The 18,595-nt window shown below is 37.1% G+C and overlaps 3 protein-coding genes across 5 annotated transcripts in view; 2 read left to right on the forward strand and 1 right to left on the reverse strand.

The window, feature by feature from the left end:
- The window catches only part of LOC122565655 (thrombospondin type-1 domain-containing protein 4-like), a 43,944-nt gene extending 43,038 nt beyond the window's left edge, over nt 1–906 (reverse strand). Inside the window, exon 1 of the mRNA XM_043721877.1 lies at nt 761–906. The gene's annotated coding sequence lies outside the window, so the exon portion shown is untranslated. The remainder of the gene's footprint in view (nt 1–760) is intronic.
- Nucleotides 907–10,502: 9,596 nt separating this feature from the next.
- On the forward strand, nt 10,503–14,170 carry LOC122565683. 3 transcript variants are annotated; one of them, XM_043721903.1, is made up of 9 exons: nt 10,503–11,126; nt 11,238–11,535; nt 11,637–11,790; nt 11,868–12,010; nt 12,097–12,293; nt 12,371–12,758; nt 12,820–13,068; nt 13,127–13,928; nt 14,046–14,170. In XM_043721903.1, exons 1-8 carry the CDS (start codon nt 11,037–11,039, stop codon nt 13,549–13,551), a joined length of 1,944 nt encoding a protein of 647 aa, XP_043577838.1. In that variant the 5' UTR covers nt 10,503–11,036; the 3' UTR covers nt 13,552–13,928; nt 14,046–14,170. The 3 variants fall into 3 exon arrangements, with proteins under 3 accessions (XP_043577838.1, XP_043577856.1, XP_043577848.1); XM_043721921.1 differs by lacking the exon at nt 10,503–11,126 and having other exon boundaries at nt 11,236–11,365; nt 11,464–11,535; XM_043721913.1 differs by lacking the exon at nt 10,503–11,126 and having other exon boundaries at nt 11,256–11,393; nt 11,464–11,535.
- On the forward strand, nt 14,060–18,294 carry LOC122565676 (protein HIRA homolog). Its single transcript, XM_043721890.1, has 11 exons — nt 14,060–14,255; nt 14,336–14,398; nt 14,546–14,656; nt 14,757–15,355; nt 15,448–15,723; nt 15,789–16,054; nt 16,129–16,672; nt 16,757–16,946; nt 17,023–17,307; nt 17,427–17,521; nt 17,629–18,294. Exons 1-11 carry the CDS (start codon nt 14,219–14,221, stop codon nt 17,749–17,751), a joined length of 2,589 nt encoding a protein of 862 aa, XP_043577825.1. The 5' UTR covers nt 14,060–14,218; the 3' UTR covers nt 17,752–18,294.
- The last annotated feature ends 301 nt before the right edge of the window (nt 18,295–18,595 follow it).

Consider the following 18,595-nt stretch of genomic DNA (forward strand, 5'->3'; position numbering starts at 1 on the left):
TCGCGCCGTGCAATTTCGCGCCATCGGCTCGTCCCTTCGCTTTCAGACGTATTACCGCGAGTTCCGAGTACTGTTTCTTATTGGCTATATAACGCTCTCTACCGGTCGTATATAATTCGCGTATATCGTATTACGTTTTCATATCGACGACTAACCGCGTAAAACTCTTCATTCTCGGATTTCTAGCGTATTAGAAATCCTTAGAATTTCATCGTATCGACGTTTGTAGAACCTTCGGTATCACTGTATTACTTTTTCTTCTTCTTTTTTCTTTTTTTTTTTTTTTTTAGTACTGAAGTTACTATTTATAACATAACTCGGCCGAGAGACAATTGATAGCGTCACACTGACCTTCGACGCGTGTTCAAACGAATAATTAATAAATTAGTCAGACAGCGAAGTTTAGAACGGCTAAAACATACCTCGATAGGTATTTCTCTTTTCTATTTTTAACGCCGGTTGTTTTCAACATTGGCATTGCGGTGCACCAACGAATGAATGTCGGGTATTGACGATGATTAATAGTAATTAAACGATCGTTCGAGTTCTACAAAGAAGCTAATGAAACGTTTCGCAGGACGAGCCAGATGGCGACTCGTGCAAGCGTAAAATAAAAGAAGGGTAAAGTTAGTTAAGGGTGAACGAAGCGATAAAGTGAATGCAAGACGCGCGTACAACGAGCAGTTATTGCTTCTTGCAGTGAAGTCGGAGTTGCGGCCTGAACGTTGGCCCAATGGCCTCTTAACTGGTTATATCATACCGTTTCGGGTTGTTTCTCTTCCCGCTCCAGCCTCTGTCAACATTTACATGCACAGGGCGCGCGCGTTTCAAACGATAAGTCACGGCACCGTGCGATAATTCGTCGGAACAAAAGGAAGTTCCTGGATAGGAGCCAACAACGCGGTTCCGTACGATTTCGTCTCTTTATGAATGAAAAAAAAAAGAGTCATTCACCAGATAACGCGAACATCTATGAATTAACACGTTAACGTTACAATTAATGCGTTGTACAGGAATAAGAACAGATCTGAAAAATGTTGTAGTTATGTACAGAGCTTGACTCGACTTTTCTTTCGTCGCGCATGAAAAACGTTCGTTCCAACTATTTCTATACCGTGCCTGGCGAACCAGTGAAACCCGAAGAAAAACTGACTGGTTGTGACTCCCATTAACCTCATTAAGAGAGACTTACGATCGTCAACTAGCGAAGTCGGCTAGTTATTATCATTTTCAGTGACTGACTACGCTAAAAGCGTTCTCGCGCAGTCCATCGTGTCGATATATCGATACACTCGACGAAAGGACAATTAATGAACGGCCAAACGCGTACCTATTACTCATTCAGGTATTGCATGCACGATATTTTCGTAGAGCCATTTTAATCATCGGTTAATTACGCTCGTGGTTGTCATCGAGACGTCCGGAAGAATCGTGCGACATCGGCAGAAAGAGAGAAAGGAAAGGACTGACGATCAGACGAACTGAGAAAAAAAGAGGTGGAAGCGCGTCTCACGTATCTACGAAGAAGAAATGGGTCCCATGTTCCACGGTTATTTTTCTTCTCCTCTCTTCTCCTTTTGTCCTTCTTCCTTTTTGGCGAAGCACGACCCTGCTCAACGCTTCGTCGAATTATACGCCGTGACCTATAATTTGGACACTATTTCACATGCCGTAAGCATGCAATCACGAAAAGGTGTTCCCTTTTGTAAGTGGTTCCACCTAGATGAAGAATTTATCGGCTAACAGCCCTTCCACGAGATTATAATACACGGTACACGTATGATCTGATCGGATCTGCGTGTAGTCGACGATCTTACGGGGCGTCATAATGCACCGAACCAACTTTCTTCCTTCACCGATCCCTCCTTTGCCCTGTCCGCGTCCCCGTCTACCACTGCCGTCACTTTTATTTTCTTTCCCTCCGTTGACCTCTCCCCGGTGTAAAATTTCCATGATTTCACGTAACGCCGACGAGCAAACACTTTGTTATTCAAATATCGTGTCGAACACCTCCTGTCGAATTTAATCTGCCCCTTCGAGAGCTTTCTTGTATACGACGATCATTCTGGGAGGCATAGCCGTCAATAAAAGGGATAACGTTACATTCCCCCATTCGGAGACAAATAGGAACGCTAATTGCGTCCGTTCGATGCGCGTTTCGAACGAATTCATCCTTTTTCGTCCATACGTTTCTCCGCGATTTTTCGTATCTATAAATTCGATAAGTGCTATTACATCGAAAAGAGGGAAGCTCGATGAAACATTGGCATCGACGTGTGAGGTCTGTCCCGGCTAGTCTCTTTGTTACGGATGAGATCGAACGAACTACGTTTCCCAGAGAGGAACTCGCAAATCCGAGTAGCCCTTGTTCAAGAAATTCGCAACCGATCGAATTGTAACCAACTGCAACAATATAAAAATAGAAGGGAGTCATCGAATGGCGATCTTTCAATACGTACCTCCGACAAATGCGTATCGAACGTAATAAAATATGCATCGCGCTCTCTCGCTTCTCAATATTTCATCGACTTAAACAGCCGAACATTTGTTTCTCGGATACACGCGATATTCGATATTCGCATTCTCTCAAGAACATCGAGTCTTGCTTGCGTTATTAACGTGCCTTTCCTCCACATATTCGTTCGAGATTCGTGCTTCTTTACGATAAACAGAAAGAAACCGCGACACGTTGACGAAATTCAGAAGTTACGATGCCCTTCTAAAGAATCGTCAAAGAAGGTAACTCAGAAGGATATTTTAAGTATCGTCGAAAAGCGTTGGACAAACGAAACTGCGTTCGTGCGAATGCTCGAATTGACAATCCGCAGATGAACAAAATATCCCAGTCGCGATCGAACCGGTCGTTTACATAAAACAGACACGCTCGAAAAATCTTTCTCATTTAAGGTTCGAACTATACGGCTCGCTAATCTTGACGTTCGACGTTGCGCTCGGCATAATCGTCTTTGCGTCATCGTCGCTGAATTCGCCCGGGTACAGCGTGTCGCAAGTTCGAAATACGTTCGATCTCCTCCCACGTTCGCGATCCACCAAGCCGCCTTCCTTTCACACAGTTTCGCTGGAATTGGTTTTTGTCGAGGCGACGACGACAAGTTTGCTTTCTTGCCGCGGCACGACGAAGCGAATAACGCGGTCGCGTTGAAAGACGCGAGCAAACAAATCGCTGGCTCGATCGATTGCCTACCGTATCGGTTCGAATATCGCGGTAGAAATCGATCGATCGAGTCCCAGCTAATTTTCGCGTAATTTTGCGACGAGCTGTACGTAGTCGTGGTAGCACAGTTCCTAACACGAGAAGAGTGCAACGCTTCGGCACAAGGTCTGAGCCGGGCCGATTGCACGCAACAAGTACTCATCTCAATTGGCGATTATGGCCTCGTAAATTCATTTTCAGACCAAGTTGAACGAACACCGGCAACATCGTTTGCCTTTGCCCAGTCCCTCGCCCTTACGTCGCGTTATGCCTTAATTTGCGGCTACGGAAAGCCAACCTCCTTCCACTGTAACTGTGTTTCGTGACTACGTCCGAAACGACAATTAATGTATCAGTTTCCGATGACCATTCTGCTACACGACGGTAATAAGCGGCACTAGCGTACGTAATTGCGAGCTATCTCGACGAAACGGTCTATACCCGAGCGTCTTTTTTACTTTTAATCATCTTTTCTCCATTTTTTCAGCAGTCTTTACTTGTCAGCTTTTTGGAAGCGAAGATTCTAAGTTGCGAGAGAATTTTTTTTTTTCGTTTTTTTTTTTTTTTTCTTTTACATGGCGTAGTAAAGCGATCCTTCGCGATCCGCCGCGATAAACTCGTACGACGAACCACACGGTGACCATTCTCCCGAAGGCCACTTAATAATAGCCTGTTATCGGTGTGCTGAAAACTGATTAAAGTGCGTGTCAGCCAGGATGTCCCATTAACGAATTAGCAGGGCACGCTATTTAGATAGTGCGGCTGTTACAACTGTGTTATCTTCGTTCCCCAAAAACCATGACCGATATGACCATCGATGATGGCTTTCACAAAAATTCACCAGCAATTTATGCTTCTGTTCTTTCTACTTGAAAACCTCGTAGCATACTTGGCGCTAGTAAATTTCTCATTGCACAGTATCGCGATATTAATCTCGTAAGTAGCGCGTAATGGTCGGTAGCCATTGATCCGATCGATCGCAAGAAAAGCAATCGCAGCCAATGGTTCTTCGGTTACCCACGATTTCCATCGTCGAGTTAAAAAGCGACAGACGGCTGATGTTTACGCACGTGACTCGCATTTATCGTGGCAAGTTGTACTCGTTAGGAAAAGTCCGCTTCGGCAAATGCTTCTCGCCATTATCCTCTCGAAGCGCGTTGAACGTCGCGCCAGGCCCGGCATCCGGGCAAATCAATATACCCTGCTCGGCTGGCTACCGGCTGCATCCGCTGCGAATGCAACCAAGATTCCGCTACGTAACCAGATATCGAAACCATCCGGGCAACCGCAATAGTACGTTATCGTCGATACGAGCCGTTCGAAAGAGACACTTATTCAAGAAAACGGTATGGATTACCGAGAGGCTTACAGAGGCACGAAACTGAAACTTCTTCGATGATCCCGCGAGCTTAACTCTGTGTCTCTAAGCTTCAGAGTTGTATTCGCGATTCGACGCCATCGTAGCGAGTTTCGATTCGTCTCGCATAATACGCGTCAACTGTTCGAACGACGTAGGAAAACTTCGAGTCGAGGCCGCAGAAGTTGAGTTAACGAGTTCCGTCGAAGTTAATCGACGGTTTCTGAAAAATGACGTAGCAATCGTCTATTCTAGAACTAAAATAGTGAAATTTCGTGAAAATGGAATTCATCGGTTTACCTGGCAAATGTTTGTCCGAACGCGTGCAAGCGCATAAAGATCTCCACGGAACTTTCATTTCATCCGTCGTTTTTTTCCTCCGAGTTTAATGAAATTCGTCGAGAAAGACGTTTCTCGAAAGTCGTTACAACTTCTTTCGTTCCTCTTCAAATGAAATCCTCTTTCGACGTCTTTCGAAGTCCTCCGTCGCTTCAACCGCTTATTTCAACGATCGAAACGCGTTCGATCGCCTCGCCCGATCGTAACTACGGGAAGACAAATAGTAGGAGGTAGCGTGGAAAAATGGAAGCAATTTCGCGATGGAGATTTCTTGCTGGTCGCGTTTAAATCGTCCGAATCATCGGACGCGTAATCGCGACTTCGTAACCCGATGCAAAAGAAGGTTTCGTCCACTCTTGGGCCTGTTTATGGACACACCGGAAATCAGTACGCTCGATTTTCCAATAAATCTCAATTTAAGAAGATCGTTCGTACTCGCGCATAACCGCGCATTTCATTTGCCAAAGCAATTTCGTAATGACGCTGGAGAACGATGATTGCCCGGGGACGCGGTCCGCGTTGCTTTTGCCCGGGTAATGCGTATAAGTAGGGCGGCTTTAAGCCAGAGCATTACCGTTCACGATGAAATAACAGTGATTACGGTGCCTGCGGTATATACTCGCGACGCCTACCACGATCCAATAGCGAGAACTTAAAAGACACTGTTCGGATTGCCACTTCCTCGTTGATTCTTCTCTTCCTCTGTCGTTCACCAGATTTCCTTACCTCGTCGTTTTCTATTCTCCCTCTCTCTTCTTAAATTGAATTTGGTTTCGCGCCTATGTAAATGTATAATGGTAATTTTGATAATTAATCAATTCAATAGAATCGTTAATTATTAAGATGTTTGGAGAACGTTGTTATACTCAAATTTTCTCTTACAAATCCTACCATTGGTAGTCGATCGCTCAAAGGAAGAGATAACTTGCTGTAAATCAGGTATATTCGATGTTAAGAGAACGTGTAATAAAAATATCGGAATCTCATTGTTCTTGACTGTCACGAATGATCAGAATAATCACGCGATCTCTTTACACGAGTTTAAGATCACAGAACTTACCACTGAAGTTGCAAACTTTCTTCTATTCCATCCGAATCACTTTTTTTTTAGCGGAAAAACGTTACTCTTATCAAGCTAATAAATCTGAATTTCATAGTTAGCAAAAGTCTTCTAGAAAGAAGTGCTTGACAAATGAAGTCGATTGTCTTATCATCGATTATCTCGCTAGATAACGATAAGATCGTTGGTACATCTTGGAAGTTTCGTTTTTGACCTTCTCGAAACCTCCTACCGAATCAACAATCGTTCAAACTCAATTACGAAACGTTCTGTTTCATCATTCCTTTCATGAATCATACTTCCCATCACTTTCCAATGTTCGACTCGCGACACAGACGTTTCCGCGTTACGGTCGAACCGTGAAAAACGCTACGATCCACCCGAGCAAGTTGATAGGATGGATCGATCCGTGACGACGAAGAATTCCGTGAGCCGGGACCCGACGCGAATGCAATTCTCCGGCGAGGTTGCTGACTCGCGATCGATCAAGCCAGTCCGGGTGCCTTCAATTAGTCAGCGAGGCTAATTAATTTACGACTCGATCGCGATTTACATAATTAGACGCGGTAACTGGGTACTATCGCGAATGCTCTTTTTGAGGACTTCGTAATTATTCGCATCAATTAAATCGCTTAAATGCGAACCCGGGATTCTCTTTCTTCGCCGACGAGACACAATTCCTGCAATCGTGAAGATGACTTTTATCGCGGTTACCTCTCTGAAACAACGAGAACAAGACGAGATTACTCGCAAAGTTGCTTCTCGAAAATATTCACGGTCCTGTCTTCGCTCCTCGTGGGTCCAGGAGGTTGGAACCAACTGTGAAAGAAAGTGGTGCCGATGAGTCGAGGTTCGCGGTGAAAAGCAGGAGCCTTCGAACGTGGAAAAACCACGGGCATGGGAGGATTCTGGCAACCGCAAAAACGCAGTCCACCCGCCGAGACAATTTCTCCGTAACGTGATTTTACAGACGGGGCTCGGATTTCTCTCCCCCGACCCCTGCTCATGCGGTTCCTAGATTTTTAGCTGCACCAATAAATCCCTGCTGGTGACAAAGAATCGTTTCGAAGCGTAGCTGGCTGCTGGTTGGACAAACCCGAGGAAACGTCCTTTAAACCTTTCAACGATGCAGGTAACCGAGAGAAATCCGAGGAAATCGAAGAGGTGGAACACGACGAGTCGATGCACGTGTATGGGCATAAAGGACGAGTCTGCTGACAATGCAATTCTCTGGCTCACCCTTACAATCGAAGCACGGTGCACAGTGCGTGAAAACGAACACGTGTATTAAAAAGCTTTGCGACTCGGAGTTTGCTACAAATATCGTCGATGAATCCAATTGAATGGCACTCGTCGACGTATACCCGGGAACCAGGAATTCACAAAATATTTGCGCTCTCTCGACGATGCATTGAACGCAATGCAGGAGCCATTCCTTTTTTCTTCGTTCGATACACCAGACTGCACAAAGGGCGGAATTTTCGTATAGAAAAATCGTATATAGACTCAACGACGATTACAATGAAGACGATACACGATGTGAGTGAAACACGAACGGGTCGGATGTTGCGTCACGTAAATGGGGACATTAGGAATTTTTTTTCTGCGAGCTGGGCGCGTCGTTCCCGGTGAAATCGAAGGTACGTTCCTTCGATGGATCCGCACGCTATCTCGACGTGTAAATGGACCAAGTAAGTCGTCCCCTACCGTGGAAGAAACATGTAAGCGACGTTGTGAATAATTGCAACGATTAAGTAGTCCCACGGACAAAGAAAGAAAGAAATTGCATTGTGAGTCGATCTTTCGTTTGCATCACCGATTCAGTCGTTTACCGCGTATATGCCATCATGCGGAAAGCGCGGAATGCGCATCGATTTCCCATAGCGTAATGCAGAGATTGATATCGATATTATCAATTTCCTATCATTCCGATATCATCATCGTCGATAGCGATGCGTGCGTGCAACACGAAATCGAATTACCGGGCAAATGATTCGTCATAAATCGCGTTTTGGTAACGTCGCGTCAATCGATGCGAAGCGGACGCGAGCTGAACGGCGAAAGAGTCGTAATCGCGAGGCCCGCAGCGTCCAGAAGAATTATTTGACGGGCAAATCGATGGGAGAAGACGGAACCGGCGCCTCTATCATTTTTCGAGCAAAACGTCGCGCGGAAAGATACGCGGCGAGGGTCAATCGATAAGTATAGCTGACGATACGATCACGTTCGATCGATGGACGATTGAACGTAATTCTATGGGATGGGAGTGGCCAGCGAAACTCTTTCCGAACGGAAAAGGCGCATCCTGTGCCCTGTCAACTAACAGTTGACAATGTACCACGAGGACGATCACCCGCACCCACGCATTTTTTGGCCATCACGAGATCGCTTGCTAGATCTCCAGACATAGACGGCTGCCTAGAGAAGCGCGATGTATTTAACGACCTACTGGTTGATTAGAACATCACGGATCACAGACGATGATCTACATAGTTCGTTAGATTTTTATACTAAGAATGATACTTTGTAAGCGTCGGAATCTTGACAGAATTTTTATTCGTCCTTTGTCAATATACGCATGGAACGTATCTAGAGATAACAGTTCGTTCGATGCTGCGTATCCACGTTCCACATGATGTGAGAACGAGGTCATCGGCTCAATTAGAAACAAAGTACAGAACCATCTACCTATAGAGCGAATCTAGCTTCGATGTAAACGTTCAAAAACAGCTGCGAATTGCTTCTTATTAACGACTCATCCACAGATCGTTTTTCTCGACTATATCTCCTGCATTAGCGTTTTATTTACGATCCAGCGATATCTACCATATAGATTTCTCGTATGCATAACGCCGTGACGAGATTTCGTGTATTTGATTACGAATACTATGGATATTGACCCATACGCGAGATATGTCAGCGCCATGGGGTGCATTCGGTTAAAATGAGAGGGTGACACGCGAAGGGAAGAAGGGACGGTTTTGAACTGTATGCTGGATCTTAAGAGCATAAATCAACTACGATGATTCTGTGACATGATTGAGATGAATCGTTCCTCAATAGCCACGGTATTCTTTGGCGTATCATACGTTATTAAGAAAGATTTTGTTCGCAGGCATTTCACGCTGATAATCCCATTCGGTCAGTATCGTGACCACAATACAATCATTGTCAATCAATGAAACGGTGAAGTAAAATGCTTGCCACGATTTGTTAAGTTGTTCTATCCTAGAATTATGTGGTGTGAGTTTCCGAATTTTCTCTCTCGTGGATCCCGTAAAACGTCTAAACGAAATTATCAAAGTGGAAAGGAGGGTATTAGGGAAGAAAGAATTAGAACTGTTAGAATTAGAATTAAAAGAATTGCGAAAGATCTACGATTAATCTATAACATTTAGGCCATTAATTTGTAACATTTGGTAAGAAGTTAAGAAGTTAAGAAGAGTGACGTGGGATACCGTAAGATATCGCAGGAACATCGTGAGTTTTAGTTACAATTGATCATAAGATAGATACCTATGTTAAGCCCATTGTGAGTTCATTCTATACAATAGTGCGCTTATCTGGCTTGAAACTAAAAATAAAAATCTGTTCTCCCTTGCCTCTATCGTTTATCGCATAGAACAAATTATTCTCGTGGATTATCAAATCGCGATCGTTCCGTTCCTTCGAACTATTGCGTGACGTACTCGCTCGCGCATTTTCTGAATACACGCGGATCAACATGCACTTGATAACCTCTTATATTCGTAAGTTGCTCTAAAAACACCTATGGCCTTCGTGACTACTCGATGATCATTCGCTAATTACATCGAGTTGCAGGAATTGTCATCAGGAAGCTTACGGAGTCCATTCGAGGATTTGCAGCATTGCCTACTTCTTACTCGGTACTTCGGTACTCGAGCAAGTAGGTAATTTGATGTTCTTCGTAATCCTATTGAAACTAATTATACGAATCATTTAACTATTATTGTATTAGTAAATTAAGTAAGTTAGGTGTATAGTAATGCTTTCTGAAGTATTGCAAAAGTATAAAATTCTATACTTCGTTGGAATTATAGGATATTTTATTTCTACATTTTATTTCTAATTTCATACAAGACTTTAGTTTTAATTTGAACCAGTAACTATGCTGAATCGATAACGTCGCACGTGACAAGAAAATGGTAAGAGGGTCAGGTGACCCTCCAAAATATGGGACGCGAAAAAACATTGCATATTGCATGTCATTATTGACTACGAAGAAGATATGTATATTCATCTGTGATGTCGCGTTTATTTTATACCTATCTCGTCTATGATTCCGACATTTTATAGTTACTGAGGCAAACTTTACCTATAATTGATAACTTATTGCGATTGTATGTATGTAATTCTCTATCTCATCGTTCGAAATCGTAGATGGCATAACAGTATCTTTATTTGTAATCGTTTTTACCGATCGTAATGATCAGTAATTCAGAATATTGAATTTCATAAAATGACAAATCTACTCTTTATCTTGTCTATGGTTACAATAACGAGATAAAAAAGTGTATCGAACATCAGATCTACATGATACAACTTTTATATTATTAATTACAAATTACAAATTCATATATTATATTATTTTGTATGTACAATAATAATACTAGAGAGGAAATTTCCTTTCTTATAATACATACCAATTTATTTATTTAAAATACTTTCGAGACTTTAATTACAGAACAGCTTGCAATGTACATAAAATATACAAATTTACTACAAACAAGGAATTTTCTAAGTTTCAAATTTGATACAATTACAAATATCCGTTTATTAAAACCCAAGATCATAAATTAATATGTATAGAGCAGTCATCTATTTACTATATCAGTTTCGCTTCTGTAATGGAGCAAGTATGTGGTTTTAAAATTCAAATGCTCTAACACAGCCGTTAATAACAAGATTTTCCTTCATCTTGTATTATATTATAAAGTGACCTAAATATTTACCAATTGAATTATGTTCTTTATAATTCTGTCATTATAATTGATATTACCTAATTACCTAATTTTGTACGAAGCTATCAATTTTATATCGATGTAATGGCCGTAAGTGCATCTTTCCATCGAAATGTACTTTTACTATCTCAAATAATTCAACCTAGTGATGAGTTCAAGAAATATTTTCGCGAGGTATATTTTTTTTATTAGAAAATAAATACATTTACTAGAAAATATTTTTTAATATATTATCTTTTTCTATACTTCCGTTATTTTAATTTATTATAATGTTTCAATTTATAGGGAATGTTTGACAAACCCAACACAGTAGGCTTCTTACATATTTCATATTACTTATTAACAATATATGATTCAGAACGTTTTAAAAAGCTAATTGAATGGCCTGTAATTTGCAAAAAGACTGAAGCAAAGTATCGTAACAGTGTCAAAGACTACTTAGTAATTATATCTGCAGAAAATCCTGACATTGGTTTTCCAAGTATACTTATATCTCACTTAATTCATGCAGGTGGAAGTAAATTTACAATCATAATGTGGAAATTATCCCAAGTAGTTGTAAGAAGATATATTATGCGAGAAAGTAAGATATTTTTTCTATAGAGAATACTCTACGCATCTTTTTCGTTCATTATTGTAAAATATATTGAAATTCTATTATATTACTAGTTGTTACTTTTTTAGCTATCTATGATGTTGCATTTGCACCACAAGTAGGAAATAAAGGAAATCTAACAAAACAATTTTTACAAGAAATTAATGCAAGAACTGATTCCAATATTTTGAATCAACATAAAAATTTATCCAGGATGAAGGATATAGTTGAATCTGTTTTAAAGTAATATTTTTACTTTTGTTTTTATTGATACATTTGTTGTCTAATTTTCCTTGTTTAATTTAAATCTCATTTTTCAGAAACGAGAAAGAAACATTAGATAATATTATAGCAGATATTTTTGAAAAAGAACTATCAATTGCAAGTCTCTCAGAAACAGCACCTGTACATGCTTCAATTAAGAAATATTTAAGGGACATAAATAATGATAAAATAATAAAAAGTTGATACATTTAATCCATGTTTTTAAATTTATATATATACTTATGTTTTAGCTTTCTCAAAATATTAATTATTTATTAATTCTAGCATGGAAAATGAATATAAGTAAAAGCTTAAACAAAATACAAATACAAAATAAAGCTTTCAGAGATGTAGAGCAGGTCATCTATAAAGTGAATAATATAATCACAAATAATAGTAGTGATATTAAAATATTAAATGCAAAACCATTACAAAAAATAAATCATTTGGAAATTTCAGAATTATTTTCTCCAGATATGCAAGTAAGTACTTGTTTACCATTTAATAATAAATATTAATAAACTGAAAAGTAACACATTAAACATATTTCACATTTCAGTGTCTTCTATTTCAATTATATAAGGATGATAAATTAATGCTAAATAATTTTATTCTATTATTTAATTTTCTCCTGACTCAGTTGCAAAACCGATTGAAATTAAATATATTAGAGGACTTTTCGGAATGTTTATTACAAATAGAAGCTAGTTATACAGATCTAAAAGCAGCGCTCGATATAATTCAAACATATCTAACAGATATCACTAAAATAATATCTGAGACACAAGATATTTTATGTCAGAAAAATGTAATACAAATCCATGATGATGATGTTATATTACCTATGATGAATGTGGTCATGTCATCACCTCTCATTAAAATTGATACTGATTATAGTGATGAAGGAAGTAATCTTCAGAAACGACTGCAATTAACTCCAGTAGAAGGTAAGACTAAAGCTATTTATAAAATTATTGAATAATATATTTATGCGAAAATTCTTTTCAGCTCCACATAAATCACTATTTTCGAGGTATGAACGTCTAAAACAAAATCATGCATCACATGGACCAAAATTAAGAGAAAATTTATTAGTATCACGAATCAATTTTAAAGACACAATTACAAATGTAAATAGTGAACAGTCGTCTTTAGATACGCATATGGTCTTATCTAAAAAAAATGTATTGTCTTCCAAACATGCAGAAAAATATTCACGATTATTTTCGACTCGTATAAAAAGAAATAATATAACAGGTAGGTAACCAACATTAAATCTTTTAAAAAGTTAAAAACTCTTCTCTTTTTTGTGCAGCAACAGCAGCAGCAAACTCAAGCATAATATCTATACCTTGTTCTTCAAATGCGAATTCTACAGCGATTACAAATTGCATAATTGAAGAAATGCATGATATATCAGAGCTTAGTCTAAACATTTCAACAAAAAGTCTTTGTAACATAAATGTAGAATTTGCCACACCAAAAAAATTGGCCGCCGAACAAGATAAATCTGAAAACATGTTGGAAATGGAAGATGTAGTAAATGATCTTCCAAATAAAGCTAATGTGATTGATATATGTGACACAATAGAAGTAGCGATTAAAAATAATGACGATGATGCTATCAGTAAAACCGAACAAAATAAACATCGCAGACGTTCAATCGGTGATTTAGTTGAACGTTATAAAAAGTTACTTGAAGTAAGCAATCGGACATCAAATCAAAAATTAGTTACATAAATGCGATGATAAATAGTTGTAAAAATTTACAAACATGTATGCAATGAAATACATTTTTATATTTTTTTTTAAAATGAAGTTTTATCATTTTCTTGGCTTTTTATTGAATTCCCGTAAAATAAGATGCATTTAGTATATCGTTAAGAAATTAATTTTGAAAGTACATATATATATATCTTCATTTCGGTTCATTGCTAATGGATTCAGTTTTGCAAAAATTTTTTAAGTAATTATGGTATACATTGTAAATAGTATATCCTACAATTGTAAACATATCTTAATTTTATTTTTACGAAAAGTATACAAAATAATTCAAGAGGGTAAAAATAAAAATAAATCCAAAATATAGAATAAAAATCGCTCATCACCATGCTTATGTTAGTAGTCCTGTTGTAAGACAGTATATTGCATACAAGTAAACAATGTGTATAAATCGTTTTTTATAAAAAAGAACGCGACATGTCTATGTTAATACACCTTTCATGTTTTCATAGAAATTCACCAAAATGTATTGCCGGTAGTAAAATGTGTTTGGATCCTAATTTAAGGTTATACTACATAATAAAGAGTTATATTTTAGAAAATGGAGATTTTAATTGTTACAGTGCTTAAAATTAATTATGGACAATAATCATTGAATCGACAAAGTTTTAATAAATACAACAACATGAAACTAGTAAAACCTAATTGGGTTACGCACGATGGTTTGTACAAAATGTTTTACTTGGATTTATTTTCTGTAACGTTTACAATTGAAATGTAACATAAAATGTTTATTTTTCAGGATATCCAATTTTTTCCGTGGATATACACCCAGATGGAAAAAGGCTTGCCACTGGTGGACAAGGTATAATATTAATATTTTTAATTTATACCTAATATTGTTTTGTGGAAATAGTTGAATTTGTTAGTTTTTCCTTTATACTTACAGTATATTTAATTAAATTATAATTTTATGGTATATTTGTTATATTATTCTTAAAATTAATTATAGGTGGAGATTCCGGAAGGGTTGTTATATGGAATATGGAGCCAGTAATTAGTGAAATTGCTGAATTAGATGAAAATATACCAAAAATGTTGTGTCAATTAGATAATCACCTTGGTATGAAAACAAGTTAAAATTTAATTTATCCTTTTCATATGTTATTACATGTATATAAATATGTATATGATATTAATAAATATATATAATACTTTTATAGCTTGTGTCAATTGTGTAAGATGGAGTAACAATGGTTTGCTAGCATCAGGTGGTGTAGATAAACTGATCATGATTTGGAGATTGTCAGGTGGATCAGGTGGAAGTTCAATATTTGGTGGAAAATCCAGTATTGAAACATGGCGTTGCATAGCTACATTACGTTCTCATGAAGCTGATGTACTTGATCTTGCATGGGCACCACATAGTCCATGGTTAGCTTCTGCATCAGTAGACAATAGCGTAATTGTATGGGATGCATCAAAATTTCCAGCTATTGTAGCCGTATTAAAGGGCCATACAGGATTTGTAAAAGGAATTACATGGGATCCAGTAGGAAAATACTTAGCATCACAATCTGATGATAAGACGTTAAGAGTATGGCGTACGACAGATTGGACAGAAGCAGCACTGATATCAGAACCATTTGATGAATGTGGTGGAACAACACATGTTCTAAGACTTTCTTGGAGTCCAGATGGACAATATTTAGTATCAGCTCATGCAATGAATGGTGGAGGTCCCACAGCTCAAATAATTGAAAGGGATGGATGGACACAAGATAAAGACTTTGTTGGCCATCGTAAAGCTGTTACTTGTGTGGTATATATTAAACACAAGATATAAATTTCGTGATTTACATATGTTAAATTACTTATTAAGTAATTAATTTATTAACTTTCCATATGTTGCAGAGATTTAATGGTAATATTTTACAAAAAAAGCAGCCAGGTTCCTCTAAACAGTATTGCTGTGTTGCTATAGGATCACGCGATCGTTCTCTATCCGTCTGGTTGACGTCCTTAAAAAGACCTTTAGTAGTAATACATGAATTATTTACACATTCAGTCTTAGATGCTAGTTGGTCACCATGTGGTCTTCGATTAGCTGCTTGTTCTTGGGATGGATCTGTTGTACTTATTGAATTCACACAGCAGGAATTAGGTCAACCATTAGATCCTGCTGAACAAGTATGCAGTCTACACGAATTGTTTCAAATAGTAATAAACAAATAGTTATTTCTATTTCATTACAGAGTAGTCTTCATGAACGATTATATGGTAAACCGTTAGTTCAAGGTGGTTGTACTGTAATGGAAGCACCCGAGCTTCTTAATCTAAAAACATCGACACCATCGACACAACCAACTTCAGCACCTCCAAATATAAATTTAGTACATCCACCCACTACTACTACAACTACTCCTGCTAAAGGTCCAATTAATAAGCAAATTGAAACAAGAACATCAGATGGTAAAAGGCGAATAACACCAATGTTTATACCACCACCATCTGATACAATGTGAGTTAGACTTTAATTTTACGAAATTATAATTTCTATATGTTCTTTAGATTATATTAATAATTTTCACTCAGGGATTCGTCAAATAATAGACTAGGAACTCCAACATTTACAAGCCAAGTAAAAAGTTCCATTGTTATTGAGAAACGAAATGACGTCGTAACGCCTAATGTTACTTCGTCTTTAAATTCAACAAATATAAACAGTCAAGCTTCTACCCTTACCTTAAAACGTCGCGACCAGTCAACTCCAAAATCATATCATACACCATTTAACAAGAAACCAAAAATTGCATCTGAAAGAAATATAAATCAAGTTATACTTCCTCCATTAAAACCGTCCAGCTCATTGTCTCAACAAGCTGGTCACTATGCAGTAACTGTTACTAACAGCCAAGGTTTAGCTCATTTACAAGTATTTAAAGGCACAGATTCTGAACCTACTTGGGACTTGTATCTGGGATATAGCGCTGTAGCGCTTGCAGCATCACCGGCAGTTATAGCACTTGGGTTAGAAGATGGTAGCCTCCATACATTTCATCCTACGAAGGGATGCCGTCCAGCACCTCCATTAGCACCGCCTGCACCACTTGCAAAAGTTCATGCAGTTGGAAATGCAGTATTAATTCCTTTTTTAATTTCCTTTTTACTTTTTTTTTAAATTTAAGAATAATTATTGTTTAATACACATAAATGTTTTTAGGTAATGGTTATTTCAAGCTGTGGTGCTGTACGTGTATGGGAAATAGGATACTCGTGTAGAATGATAGTTTCTACATCTGCTGCACATTTAGCAGTACCTGGTACCTCTTTATTGTCTTGTACTTTATATAATGGAATGCCCCATTTAGCTTTCACGAACGCTAGAGCATATATATATCATAAAGAAATGGGTATATAAATTATATTAACTAATAAGGTTATTTATTGTACATTACATACAATACATTTATAAAAAAAACTTGTTAGGTACATGGCTACTCATTGGTGACAGTCAAGATCCTATATGGCGTTGGGCTTCATTTAATGCATCAAGTGCATCTGGAAATAGAGCACCTAGAGGTCCATTATCTTCTTTGCAGGAAGGATTATTTAGAACAGCTGGAAATACTTTACCCAATCCGAGGTTACCTCATAGTGCTCCAAGTGTAGTATCATATTTAGAACAACAGTTACTTGCTTCCAAAGCTCTTGGAAGTGCTCAAGAATACATACACTGGCTCATGGCTTTGGTGTCATTTTTATTAACTCAAGGTATATATATTAAATTATAAAAATTAAAATATAAAAAAGCATATATACAAATATATATATATATGCCTTCTTTTATATTTTGATTATTTATCATATTTCACAAAATAATATTCTTTCAGACGGATTAGAAAAACGTCTAAGGTTAATTTTAGATGAATTTTTGGGTCCAAGTCACACAACAGCTTCTAAGAGCATATGGGATCCTTTAATTTTGGTATTATCTCAGTACATATTCTTCATTTATTTGTTTCTATTTCTTTATGTATTATGTATGCTATTATTAGTTACAAGCATAGTACCATATTTCTGTATTTTATATAGGGAATTAAAAAGCATAAACTTTTGGAAGATGTATTATCTGTTATTGGAGGACATCTTCGCTGGCAAAGATTATATCTTGAGTACATGGAACAATTGACAACACTGAAAAATCAAACTAATTAAAAGTAATTTTTCAACGTATAGATATAAATTAACGTATAGAATTTATATCGTGATCATTATACATTCTAAAATGGTGTCTAGAATCTCGAAAAAATAAAAATATAATAATGAACATAATTTCATAAACTTCTGATTTCTGTAACAACTTCCAATCTTAATGTGAATTGCTAATTTTAAACTTAAAATGATACATTTTTTCCCTATATATAATCAGCATAAATATGCACATAAATAATAATTCGATCCCATATTTTGTGATTCTTTAATGCCTCTTTTATTTTATGCAGTACGTTTGCAAATCAAAGAATGTATGAGTTTGTGATTATTGAAACTTCATTATTTATTTTAAATTATAGATAACGGATACAAGATTTCAAGCACCTTTTTAGAATTATTTTGTGTCACTTGTATATGTTTAAGAACAAATCTTTATGAGATAAGAAAATTGTACAGTCTTTTTATATCATACATGATATAATAATAAATATATCTGTATAATAACAGTAATATTTTATATTAAATAAATGATGATTTTTATTTTAACATTTAATAAATATTTGTTATTAAACAATTTTATCCATTCTGTTAAAAAACTTCCTGACGTTTTTATGCAATATTATACAGAAGAATAAAGAGAAAATAAAACATACTAATTAATTAGAAATTTTAACAATTTTATATCATTTTCATACAGTACATTTTAAACAAATCAAGCGCCAGGCAATGTATAACACACTACATTAAACTTTAATATTAATATAAAAGTTTTCCATACTTAAATTGTAATTATATGTACTTGTTAATATAAAAAATATTTACACTAATATAATATACTCACAAATAT

This window comes from Bombus pyrosoma, linkage group LG1 (genome assembly GCF_014825855.1).
Source record: "Bombus pyrosoma isolate SC7728 linkage group LG1, ASM1482585v1, whole genome shotgun sequence".
NCBI classification, from domain to species: Eukaryota; Metazoa; Arthropoda; class Insecta; order Hymenoptera; family Apidae; genus Bombus; species Bombus pyrosoma.